This window comes from Bombus vancouverensis, chromosome 12 (genome assembly GCF_051014615.1).
Source record: "Bombus vancouverensis nearcticus chromosome 12, iyBomVanc1_principal, whole genome shotgun sequence".
Classification (NCBI taxonomy): Eukaryota; Metazoa; Arthropoda; class Insecta; order Hymenoptera; family Apidae; genus Bombus; species Bombus vancouverensis.
In genome coordinates, this window is record NC_134922.1 from 10,131,521 (window position 1) to 10,144,362 (window position 12,842).

The window sequence follows — 12,842 nt, forward strand, 5'->3', positions numbered from 1 at the left end:
ACTGCTCGTTCCTCAGTTAACGTAAGTGTTTTGGTAAAAATTTCGTAAAATCTAGTAAAATTTTTAACACGATGTGTTCTTCGTTCGCAAGAAAGGTAGGAAGAGATTACTGAAAGGAAGGCTCGTTTAACGGGAGAGAAAAATATAAAAAAGAAGTCTTATTTGTCGCTTTTATTATTAAAATCTTAAATAATAAATTAACAAATGTCGTAACAATCGCAATAATTAAATAACAAACACAAAATAACGTACGGACGTGGAAGTACGAGATACGGGGTGGTGGAGAAATGTGATGATAAAAAGGGGGATGAAAACTCTAACTGCTGATAATAGTGATGATAATAGTAGCAAGCAGAAATATTATAATAATAATATAATGTAATATAATATAATAACATAATAATAATAAGAAGAATCAATGCTTAATAGCGTAAAAATAAATTATTATACGTGAGCGTAGTTCTCGCGGGCAAACCGACTTTTCTCTTTGAGAAAAATCATTCAGTCGTGTAATAATTGATAATTACAATAAAAAAGAGAAAGAAAAAAGAGAAATCGATTTCTCTCGTCTTACGCGGGACTCGTCCGTTCTGTACCATTTTCCCACCACTTTTGCACCATAAAAATATATATATTTTTAGTTAAAAAAATATGTATATATTTTTCTTCATTGAATCTTTCTTCTTTTTTTGAAACAACGATCAATTGGTAAGGTGCAAATAATCGGTCAGATTTGCGCTAAGGGAAATATGGAGCGAAAGAAAAGGAGAAATATCAAAGATGAGAAGAATGTGAGAGGAAAGAGGAAAGAGGAATGTGCGTCGAGGATCGCGTCGAGAAACGAGAATTAACAAACTTTAAACGTGTTGTACGCTTCGGTGCGATGTTCTCGTTAATATTTTCTTCGGTCATAAAGGAAAAAGGAAAGAAATATGTAAAACCGATTTTACGCTATTCCGCACGAACGTTGGTCCAACATTGGAGAAATTTCGTCGCTTAGTCCTTGATAGTCAATATTGGATCAATGTTGATGCATATATCGGTCGAGTATTCGGAATACCGCAAACGATGGATGATCGATAAGCTCGTGCGATGAATTCACACCCTCTTGGAGTGGCGCGAGGTGTTTTCGTTCTGATTTCACGCGATCGAAACGATTAACTTGAAATAAAATCGTCTCGTTTTCTCCGTGCTTACCGCTCACGTTCTCGCGTCTCGTCTTTCGAACAAGCAGTTATCAGACGATGGTTTGTACGTGATCGTTCGATTAAACAAAAGAATCAGTCTCGGTCATTTCTGATCCGTGGATCTTCGTGGATCACCCGTCGATTCATCGTATTCCCATGAAATCGATCGATATTAAAAATTCAAGTTAATATTATCCTTGATGTTAATATTTTATACAACGTAATTTTATGTATGTTGATGTTAATCATTTTATGTAACGTTTTATACATTAACATTAAAGAAGCAATCGAAAAGAATGAAATAAAAGAAGAAGAAGGAAATGTTAAAGTGAGTAGATTGATCAATAGATCGATTTCCAGGAAAATATATTTAGGACCATCATCCGATAACGTAATAATTGAACGTAAATCTTCGTCTTTTTATAGCAGAATTTAATCCCTTCTTGAAATCTTTCAAGATGAAGATACTACGTTCTTAAGCCTTGTTTACATCACGTAACTTTTGGTCAATCACCTCTGTAAATGTAATATCAATCGAGTAAAACTTTTTCAATCGTTCAATTGGAATTTGAATATTCGGCGAGTGGATTCTCTTGTACGATAATTTACTAATTAATAATATTATTGAATTAGCAGTTACAAGATGTAGATCGTAGATATTTCTCGTATAATTTTTTAACAAATAAGCAAATCAGATAATTTACTTGTAAAACAAACTTGTTACTGTTATACCAATTTGTCTATTAATATAACAGCGAACTGTAGCTCATGTAAAATTCTACTAATACGTTCAGTATCTTGTAAATATTAAAAGATCAACAGACAGATAATCGTAATTTGATCAGCATCAGCTACGTTCAACGATAAAGTATCGAACAACGATCAAGCTGTAGCGTAAATCTTTTACTTAGCCAACACGAACTCAATCGTCCAATTAATTGACCAAAAGTTGCCTAAAGTAAGCATGGTTCTAAAATTACAAGGAAGGCACGATTCTATAAGAAAGAAACAAGAAGATGACCGGTAAGGCTCGGTTTACCTAAGCTGTTCGTTAAAACGATAACTGTTCTTCCCGTAGCATCCCGTGGGGTCAGTCCTCTTCTTTTTCAGTCCAAGTTTTCTCTCCTGATATCGCGGCTGATCGTCTTCGAACCGTTTCAGAGGGAAGTGGGATTATTCCCCGTTGATGGACGATCAACAAAAATTTGCTACCTTAACCATCTAGTAATGTCAGTAAAGCTCTCGTTGCTGACGAAGGTCAAACAGTATCCGACCTTCTTATAAAGCTTTGTCTAAAAGAAAAAAAAACAAATCAGAAGCCTCTCTTCAGCTGGTCCCTCCCAAATTTCCCTGAAGCTCCTTCTTGATCGTGGACCAACGATCCATTATGGTTGCCCTATCGTTGAAGTCTCTCTCATTGAAGCTTCGCCGAAGCAACCGAAGTCTTCGTGTCAGCCCTTTCCTCCCAGGCCAACGTCCGTGCCTTCTTCGAGGCCCTACCGTCGTTCAAATCGAAATTTGAAGGTCATCTCAGGCAGGGCCAGGTTACCGATGGGAATCGTATAATTCTCGTTCTTCACGGGTACTATCGTGAAGTTCTTCAGCAACGTAGCTAGAATGGCGAAGCTCAGATACTGCACCAGCTTGTAACCCATGCAAGATCGTCGACCTCCACCGAATGGCAGGAAGTGTTCTGGCTTCAGTAACCTTCCATTCTGGACGAATCTGTCGGGCATGAATTCTTCTGGCGCGGTCCACAGGTCGGTAGACATGTTTAGATCGTAGTTGTTGAGGAAAATGAAGGTGTCCTTCTTGATTCTGTAGCCTGAAAAGAATAACGAGATCAGATTAGTTTAGGGTCGATAAAAGGAAAGAAAGACAAGAGGAAGAAATGGAAAATTTTGATTAGAGATTCTAGTTCGATAATTATTAAATGAGATGTTGTAAATGGGTCGCGGATATTTAAAACGATGTCTTTTTAAAACGATGCAAATCCTCTTTGTTTGCTATTATGAGAATCATTATTTTACATTCGCAAAAATATGACATTGCATGAAAATCCGCGATTTAATACTGAAACTTACCAGCAATGGAGCTGTCCTGATTAGCCACGTGGGGAACAATAGGGCTAGCAATTATCCTAATAGTCTCCAAGATGATAGCTTCGACATAAGGCAAGGATCTTCTGTTCTCCAGCCCAACGAAGATTCCAGCGATACCAAGAGAATCGATCTCTTTTTGAGCTAGCTTTTGAACATCTGGCCTTGTAGCGAGGAATCCTAAAACCTTGACGAGGAGATTTCCAATGGCAGTGTGTCCACCAATTATATCTTCCATGACGAACAACGCTGTATTCCAGGACATCTCGGGTTCTGCTCCACTCTTGACGTGATTAATCAGACAGTCTAGATAATCTTTTTCAGGAACGATGCCATTCCAGGCGTTCACTCTATCAGAAATGATGTTCTTGATAACGAATTTTCTGATTTCGTGGCTCCAGTGCGCCATTCTTGTCATATTTCTGTGATGAAGAGGCATAAGGAAGGGTAGAAAATCGGCTGCGTAACCCTGATTCACTTCGAAGAACACCTTGTCGAAATTCTCGACCATGTACCGGAAACCATCGTGTTCTAGGTGGAAGTTCTTCGAACAGAGGTAAGTGATGAAGATGTTCGCGCAGGAATGAAGGATCAATGGTTTCACGTGCACGTTTACGTTGGAGAGAGAGTCCAGATGGTTGATCAGAAGGTTTAGTTCATCACCAATTATCCCATTTAGCTCGTTATAGCGTGTGGAGAACGCGCGCGGGAACGTGTGCGCGCGGAGCATCTCTCTTCGAGTCTTCTGCACTTCGGACCAGTTGCAAAATGCCAGAGCTGGAAAATAAAAAGAAGAAAATGTTTTTTAGGTTTTTATAAAATTATATTACACTTTGTTGCAAGTAATTTCCAAGGAAAAAGATTTTCACTGTGAAAAATTTCCAGAGAGATAACATTTTATAGGAAACGTCGAGGAAAAACATTTACTGTAAGAAATTTTTGGAAGGAATATTTCCATCGCAAGAAATTTCGAAAGAAAAGATTCCTATTACGAGAAATCTCGGGAATGGAATTTTTACTGTTAGAAATTTGCAGAGTAAAAAATTTGAACTACGAGAATCTCGCAACGAAGAATTTCTGTTGCGTGAAATTTCGAAAGAAAAGAACTTCGGATATTTGAATATCCTTTAAACAATAACATTTCATTTTCCCGTAATTTATTGAAACCTTCTTTTAAAAGAACAGAAGCTCGTCTCGAAATAATTTCCGCTCGAACAACCGGTTGACAGGGACAAATTAATAACGGACATGTCGATCGGCGATTTGGTGATTTTCATTGATCACCGTCAAGGCAAAATAAAGATGATCACGACTAAACTTGACCTTCCAACGGCACTTGATGACGCAAATAAGACACGCGTTTCGAAATATCGTTGACTGGCGAAAAAAAAAGAAAGAAAAAAAGAAAAAAATGGAAAAATTTTGTTGACGCGTACTCTTTCTCCTCTCCCTTTCCGTTGTCGTTCTTCCTCTATCTCTCTTTCTCCGAGACGGGGGAACGCGTACGCGGAAATGCAAGCATCGGCGGATGCCGGGATCGAGCGCAGTCGGCAGAAAATCGATTCATCGCCGCGCGAGCAAGGCGACTCGATTTCAAATCGAAGCGGTCGCGGGGCAGACCAGAACAGGAAGTGACCTGGTTTCTCGCAACTCGCCAGGACATACCGCTCGGTAACTTGGTTCCCTGAGACCCGAGAAACCCAGGATTTTTGGTTCTTTTACAAAATAATGTCGTACAAGTCCTTGATAATTTTGTTTCGCTTTGATTCCTTCGACGATATGAATATGACGAACACAATTTAGTACGACATAACATGGAAAATTTTTCGATACTATTAGGTAGTAACACGAAATATTCGAATTTTACATATTCATACTTTACTAAGTTCTAGAAAGACTTAATGAAATGAAAATTATGTGTGAAAGAGAAAAATTTCAGCTTTAAAATGGTATGTCTACAAGGATAAAAGTACTGCGCAAATGATGCAACAAAATGGCACATCTTATACGTTACGATTTATGTAAGCTGATTTCATTTGCAGTGGACGTACAACGTTGAAGAGAGGTGCTTTGATTGTGAGAAAACGTTAACAAGACGTGCGAAATTATGAGAATGGAATCTAATTGCTGGATCTAAGCACAGAATCGCGATAATTAGACGCAAAATTTTCCCTTTCATACAATTATTCTTACTAAAGAATGAATCGAACTGATGTACTTCAATCGAAATGAAAAACAAGCGTAGTTTCTGGATCTAAGCAGAAAAATGCACTATGGTCGGGCACAGAATTTCTCCTGTCATAGTGTTGCTTCTTGACATGTAACTAATCAAACTTGTGAATTCGAATCGATCAAAGACAAGTCTAGTTTCTGGATCTAAGCGCAAAATAATGGTGAGGACGAGACGTAGGAAGCGAAAGAGAGAGAAAGAAAATGGTGCTGAGTATCGGAATCGCCTCCGGTGGATCAGCCTTGATCCTGTTTGTCGGCTGCCAGGTGAGCCAGGAACGCGTGAAAGTGGTACCGTGACCTTTCCGGCTTGCACTTGGTACCGCTTCGGCGTTGACCTTAGCACGAGTTTCGGGCATTCCGTGGACGCAACGAAAGCACGAGCCACGCGAAAAATAAACGGGCTGCGGTTGTGTGGGCCGGCCGCTCACGTGTCGCGTACGACGGCAAGGTCGTTAGCATGGGGAACGAGTTTTCAGCAGCCGTGACGAGGTGTCGACAAATTCAATTTTCACACTATCTCACGATTCCACCCGTACCGAATCCATTTTTTTCTAACGTTTAACCGCATAGCTACATAATTTCATTCAAAAGACGCGTGACATCCTTCTAAACACGGTGGCAAAATACATAAAACGGGTCTCGAAGGTTTACGAGACGATACGAAGCAGAGAAACGATTACGTAACACTTGGACACGAGTTTTTCGAATAATCAAAAATAACTAACGAGGTAGTCTGCATGGTGAACGAGTTGTCAACTGGCTGAACGGCACGTCTTATTTATTTCGATTCGTCAAGATCGTGGAAATTTAATTTTCGGTTATGCACTGCTTTTTAAATGATTTTTAAGAAACAGTGTTTAATTTCGGGAACTTTTCACGCGACGAAAAAAGTCCTCGTTATGTAAATATCGAAATAAAAACAGAAAAATGTTACAAATTTATAAAAAAAGTAAAATTTTTCTCACGACGAAAATTTTCTTGTTGATGAAAAAATTTATTCATAAGAAATAAAGGAAGAACAAACTGAAAAATCTTGAAAAAAAAGACAACGCTCGATCCTGGCAAAATTTTCTCACGACAAGAAGAATCTTCGTGGTGTCAAAATCGAAATGAAGAAGATAAAGGAAAGATAAGATAAAAGAAATATTCTTACAGTTCTCCTTGTTTCCACCGAAGAGCAGATGGTATCTGGTGAAATTTGGCCTGGAATCGAAGTGGTGTCCCTTGATGGTCAGCACTTCTCTGATGTTCTCCAGACCATTGACGACCACGCAGGGCACGGATCCCATCCTGAGCTTGATCACCTGACAGTCGTAGTCCCTAACAAGATCAGCGAAAGCTTTGTAGGGTACGTCGTAGCGTCCCAGGATGTGAAGGGAGCCCAGAATCGGCCATGGTTTGGGTCCAGGTGGTTCCGGCAGGACGTTATCGTCCAAGATGACATTCTTCGTCGTTTTCTTGGACCTTAGATGATCCAGTAGGATCAGGACGAGTGCCAGGAAGGTGACAGCGATTAGGAAGCACGTGGTGGCTGTCAAAGGGATCATCTTCGACCTTGTTTCTCTTCGTCGATGCACTCACTGACGATCGTCACCGATGTTTTCGTGTTATGTCTCGTGTGAAGAACCGTGGTACCCCGACCTAGGGTATCTGGATCGCGAGAAGGGTCTCTTCAAAAGGAAATTCTCTGAGCCTTTTCGACTTTTCAAAGCTTGGAAACTTTGTGGCACGTGCGATGTTATCGCGGTACCGAACGAAACTCTTTCAAAGATCGTGTATTATTGAAAATGCCGAAATATCGTCAGGCTAAGACGTATCTTGAATATAAATCGTAAAATGTGTAAAAATCCGATCACCTCCCCCGATGAAATCGAACGTATCGAATAATACCGGTGAATTGGTTTCCTCGACGAAAACTGGCTGATCTAACCCTGTGATCGGCTGAGTTCGCGAAGTGGTCCGTGTTAACGAAAAAGATGTGTCGTGTCTGAAGTATCGGTAGATCGGTTCGTTGGTCCGTCTGTGAACGGTCTGCCGATCTGGCTCGGTCTGTGGGGATAGGATGGTTGGCCGGCTATCTTATATAGCGGCGTAATGTAGTCAGCACATTTGCGTCGCCTGGTGCGCCTCTCAACCCCATACATATGGATTCGTGTTGAGACGAAAGGGGGAGGAGAAGTTGGTCTCTCTGTCGTACACTCTGTCGTAAGTGTATAACACACAACCCGGTGTGTTGCTGCTGGTGCTGCTGGTGCTGCTACTGCTGGTAGAGAGACGAATTTCAAGAAAGCACCGAGAGAGCCGACGGCTCTCCGACACTCTCGGTCGTTCAGGTGTGTGGAACGTCGGGAGAAGCCCGAAGAAGAAGGGCTGGAAAGGTGGAGGGAGCGGAACGGAAGGATGATAGAAGGTATGGAGGGGAAGGGAGGGAGATCCAGAAAGGTGAAGGGGGCTGGAGGGGCAGGGAGATTCTACAACCAAGAGATATATACACGAAGTGAGGCGGTGGGGGAGGGGGTGGAGACGCGACGGCCGGGAGTGGGGTCCAAGTAGGGCCCAAGCTGGGCCAGACTGGGCAACGAAGGGACGCTTCTTGCCCTTGACTTCTCTCCTTAAGGTGCCATCGGGTTTTCTGGCAGCAAGGTGGTGAGCCTCCAGTCCAACGAGCACCTCGTGAGACCGGCTACTCACTCCCATCTCACACCAGGCTCACATACGCCCTTTATTCCGCTCTTATTTCGATGTACTTGACGTTTATCGATATGGGACCCTGCCTATGGTTCTGCAAGCTGATCCAGAGTGGGCCTTTCGTGCCATCGTCGTACAGGCTGTACCCGAAAATCGTTCGTTTTTCCGCCGGGGGAGACGAGAAACTGGGCTCGTTAGCCTCGCTGAGCTGCTCGCTGCCTTTTCGCTCGGCCATTTAAGGGCCACAGGGGTGATAGAGCAAAACGAGTTGCAGCGAAGAAAAACCTTCCGAGCATTGCCGCTCGCCTTTTACGACGAAATTTCAGCAACTGGAAAATTGTAGGTAGACCGTGTCCTTTGCTTCTTCATCTTCCTCGACAACGATCTTATTCGATCTTTGTCGAGTCTCGGATCTTTCGTATCGTCTCTCGTACCAGCGTGTAGCAGTTTCTACGTGGTCTCGTTACCGTTGTGCTCGGTGGATCCTAACTAAATATCAAGGATCAAATATCGAAATGTGATCGCACGTAGAAAAATGTTGCTTCCGATTTATGCTCGAATGCAAACTGCAAAGACAGACATGTTGTTTACGATCATAAAATAAATTTCGTCGTCGTCATCGGCGGGACGTTTCCCGCTATCTCCAAGAAAATCAATCGTTTCTTGAATCTGAAATTTCTTCCTACAGGATGTTGAATGAAAGTTACGCAATTCTGCGACAAGCACTGGGAGGCGAACGCGTTCGGTTCTGATCGACGAAAAAAGAGGAAAAAGAATCCTTTCACTGATATTTCCAACTATTGCGACAGTAGAATTGACAACGATATTGTAAATAACATTTGTGCGGTCGTTACTATAAATAGTAAAATGAATCGAAGGAACGACGTGTCACCTTCGTTGAGTCGATAAACTCTTGGAAAAATTCGATTTGTCATCAATCTGGCATAGGTGGAAATGAAACTCGACACTAATAAATAATATACTCGTGATTTTCCACTAAAATGCTTCGATGGAAAAATTATTTTCGAACGAAGGTATTTGATTCAATCGCTAGTGAGCTGAATCGATCAATTCAATTACTGTGTACATTCGTACATTCATCGTGACAATGTCTTCGAACGAAGTGTTAGGAGTAAAGATAATGTTGTCAAATATAATTTTGCGTATACGTTTTATATTACTTTAAAATTATATTTATTATAATATGCTCTAAAATTTAAATAGATGCCAAATTAATAAATGCGCAATCATTGAAAAATATACTATAAGGAGATCAAGAGAATATAAGACGAAGGTGATCGCAATAATGTAAAGTTTCGATCACAAGTTCGAGCTAATCAGTCCTTGAACAGTCTAGCTGTCTCTGGAAATCCGCTCAGCAAAAATTAGGTTGTCAATGACGAACAAACGCTTATTCGATGGAACAATTGCGTATTATCCCGATTTTCTAGATATCATCGTCAAAAGATATTCGCGAAAATGGTCGGTCGTGCGTCAACATTGAACGCGGCGATCATAGTAGGTCAGTTCAGTAGAATTGAATTTAAGTCAGACGCAATTACTTCTGACGTTGGATCTACCTGATCCACTTTGCAGTTCGAGAACTTTCTTCGGAGCGTTTTGAATTGTCAAATAACTTTCGTGAACTTATGGAACCATATGACCACGATTTTTTTTAATGGTTTTTTTTAATGGAAAAGAAGGTTCTAGGATAAACTTCGACCCTATTTAAACGCAAAGCAGTCTTCGGCAAGTTCTCAGAATTTGTCTACTTACGATCAGCAACGGTTTTAAAGTCTGTAGGCCTGAAAATGTTACAAATGACCAACAGTAGAAAATTGATCGATGTGGAACCTCGTCGTATTCCACCTCGATCTTTGTTCTTCCAGAAATAAGTTTAAAAATCAGTTGGATCCTTACTAAAGCAAACCAATGAAGAGTTCCATTAATAATCGTGCAAAAAATAATATTCCTAATAATCAGACAAACTTCAGTTTTCAAAGGTAAATGTTAAGAAAAACAAAGTTGATAATTCAACCCCTATTAGAACAAATTTACGAATAATTCTTTGAAACCCTTAACGTCGTTCCTCTATTTCGTACAAAAAGATTATAAAATCAAGACACATACAAAATTCTTAAAAGATTCTTAAAAAAAAAAGAACGAAACAATCCCAAACTAACCCGATCAAAGTGTTCAACACTTCCTAAAGCAAAGTAATGAACAATTGTACCAACAATTTCACCTAAAACAACCTAATAATGAAACGAGAAAAAACAGAAAAAAATCCTCCAAATCTTTCGTTAAAACGAGTGAAATAAAAAAATTGTCGAAGAAAGAAGGGATCTCGCGACGTCCAAATTGTCCAGGCATCCCTGAACGGGAAGGTATAGCCCTGAAAGCTCGGATAAGAGAAGGACAACCACGTTATCGGTGACGAGGAGGAAGCACGCGACGAAGAGTACGCTTCGAATTTGTTTGAATCGATGAATAAAACATGAGCTAGTGGTGTATCAGCTATATGTGCGACTTCCCCCACCTTGCATCTTGTTTCCCCACCCTTCTGTCGGAGGCCTTTTTTTCCCCTCTCGCGGCTGTGCGACAGTAGAGGAGATTGCTTCATCCGTATCGAGAGGCATTATCGAGCGTCGATTTCTGGGAAGCTAGCGGTACCGGCCTGTGGCCGGCAGCTCGAAATCGGCTTAGAGAGGAGGCGCATAACGGGAAAGCTCTCGACTCTCCTGCGCGACCCGAAGCTTCTTTTTTATTCTCGTACTCTTCCACCCCCTGAACCCATGGAATTTTTCATTTCGCTTTCGATCGGCGTTCGAATCGATCGAGTCTTCTTTTTGACTGTATTCCCAGACTCGATTCTCTTTCCACACTGTCAAATATCATACAATTTTTCACCAATTGCGCATTATTAGCCCATATTGGATAGAATAAAACGGTTTCTGTAGTCTTCAGGACAGTTATTGAATGATTGAGTAATTTTTCAGACGGTGTGTGAAAGCTTCTTGCGTATTCCGTGATTCTATTTGGTCATCATCGGAAAATACACGATTTTTCTTGAACCGTGTTACTAGCACGTACTAGACTGATTAAAAAGCCTTTTGAAAGTTTCAGAATGTTTATTAGATGTTCGAGTAATTATTGAAGGGAGAATTTGTGGTTTGGTATAGTTGGAAATATTTTCTTGTATTGATGGTGGTCCATGATTGTATAAGAAGGATGCACTGCTCAGCAGGGTGACTGAAATGGCTGGTCCTTGTTGGTTGCACGTAAAATAAGATTACTCGACAGCTATCATCTATAATATTAAAATACCTCGAGTCACGCAAGAAACCTGTCCCAGTGTAAACATGGATTCGTTGATCCTTCGAAATTTCTGGCAAGCAACGCAGACTGTACTGTACTGATTAAAGTTGTACCTTGAGATGTTTAAGAATAAAAATCAAATTTAATAAGAAAATAATTTTTTAACACGCGGCTATGTAGAATAAAATACTTTTGTACAAGTAACCTTCTCTATAAAGTAGTATCTGAATATAACAAATATCTATAGCAAAATCTGTATCAATTCTATGATAAATAATTATTATTATCTATGATAATTAAAAATTATATATTATAACTGTTTAGAACAAATTTATGAAAACCATTCATAATATTTACGAAATATACAGAATGAAACGAAACATGAAATTTTATTAAAAACGAAACGTAAGATTTTCCTCACTAACAAACGAAGAGAAAGAAACACTGCGTTAAAGCTTGTATTTTGTTGTAAGATGAAAAGAAAGAAGTTAAAAGAACTCACCGACACAATAAATTTTTCTCGTCGTGTATTCGATATGGACTACTTTCCCGATAAACCTTTTTCCTACATGTTTTCACAATAAAAATTTACAAATCTATGAAACGTTCAATTTATGCAACAAATGAAGATATACAAGACAAACATTTTCCTATTGAAAAAGAAAGAGAGGAAAAAAAAAACAAAATTTCGTGCAACGGAAGAAGAATCGGCCCACGTGGTTGAATTAAAAGGAATTGCCGGCCGTTTTCTATGAATCCAGACGTGTTTTCTCGCGAGTTTGTGAGGTCGATCTTGATCCCACGCAAGCAAGCGAAGCGCCTTGGGCTCGCGGAATTTCAAGATCGCGGCGCGTCCGCGAAAAGCGAATCGGCGACGAGCTCGGGGATGTGAGACGGATCGAAGCGATCCGTTCGACGGATATCGGGAACCGGCCAGACTCGACGAAGGTCCCGCGTCGGCCAAAATCAAGGCTCCGCTTCGTTTAACAATATAACGATACCGGATGTGTTGTCTTTATCCTTACACCCCGCCGCCGACCATCCGATTTACATCGCCAACGAGCAGGTTTTATTTTTATGAAACACGCGAAAATGTGCAGGTTAATTATGGAATTCTTAATATACGGGCTTACGTATATACTTTTACGATGCTCGTGGTTCGTGTACTGGCCTCAATCTTTTGATTAATTGGAAGACAGGATCGTTTTCTGTAAGAGGAAAAATAAAATTAGGAAGCTGCTTTAATATGCCGTTTAGAGCAATTACAAGAACGTCTTTAATATTTAGAAGATCTTTCTTTTTAATATTTTGGTTTTTA

The 12,842-nt window shown here is 40.3% G+C and overlaps 1 protein-coding gene across 1 annotated transcript; it reads right to left on the reverse strand.

Annotated features, from left to right (window-relative positions):
* Positions 1-119: 119 nt before the first annotated feature.
* Positions 120-9,353, reverse strand: LOC117155181 (cytochrome P450 307a1). The gene is made up of 3 exons (XM_033330872.2): positions 6,672-9,353; positions 3,272-4,063; positions 120-3,012 (listed from the first exon to the last, which is right to left on the reverse strand). Exons 1-3 carry the CDS (start codon positions 7,063-7,065, stop codon positions 2,684-2,686), a joined length of 1,515 nt encoding a protein of 504 aa, XP_033186763.1. The 5' UTR covers positions 7,066-9,353; the 3' UTR covers positions 120-2,683.
* Positions 9,354-12,842: the final 3,489 nt, after the last annotated feature.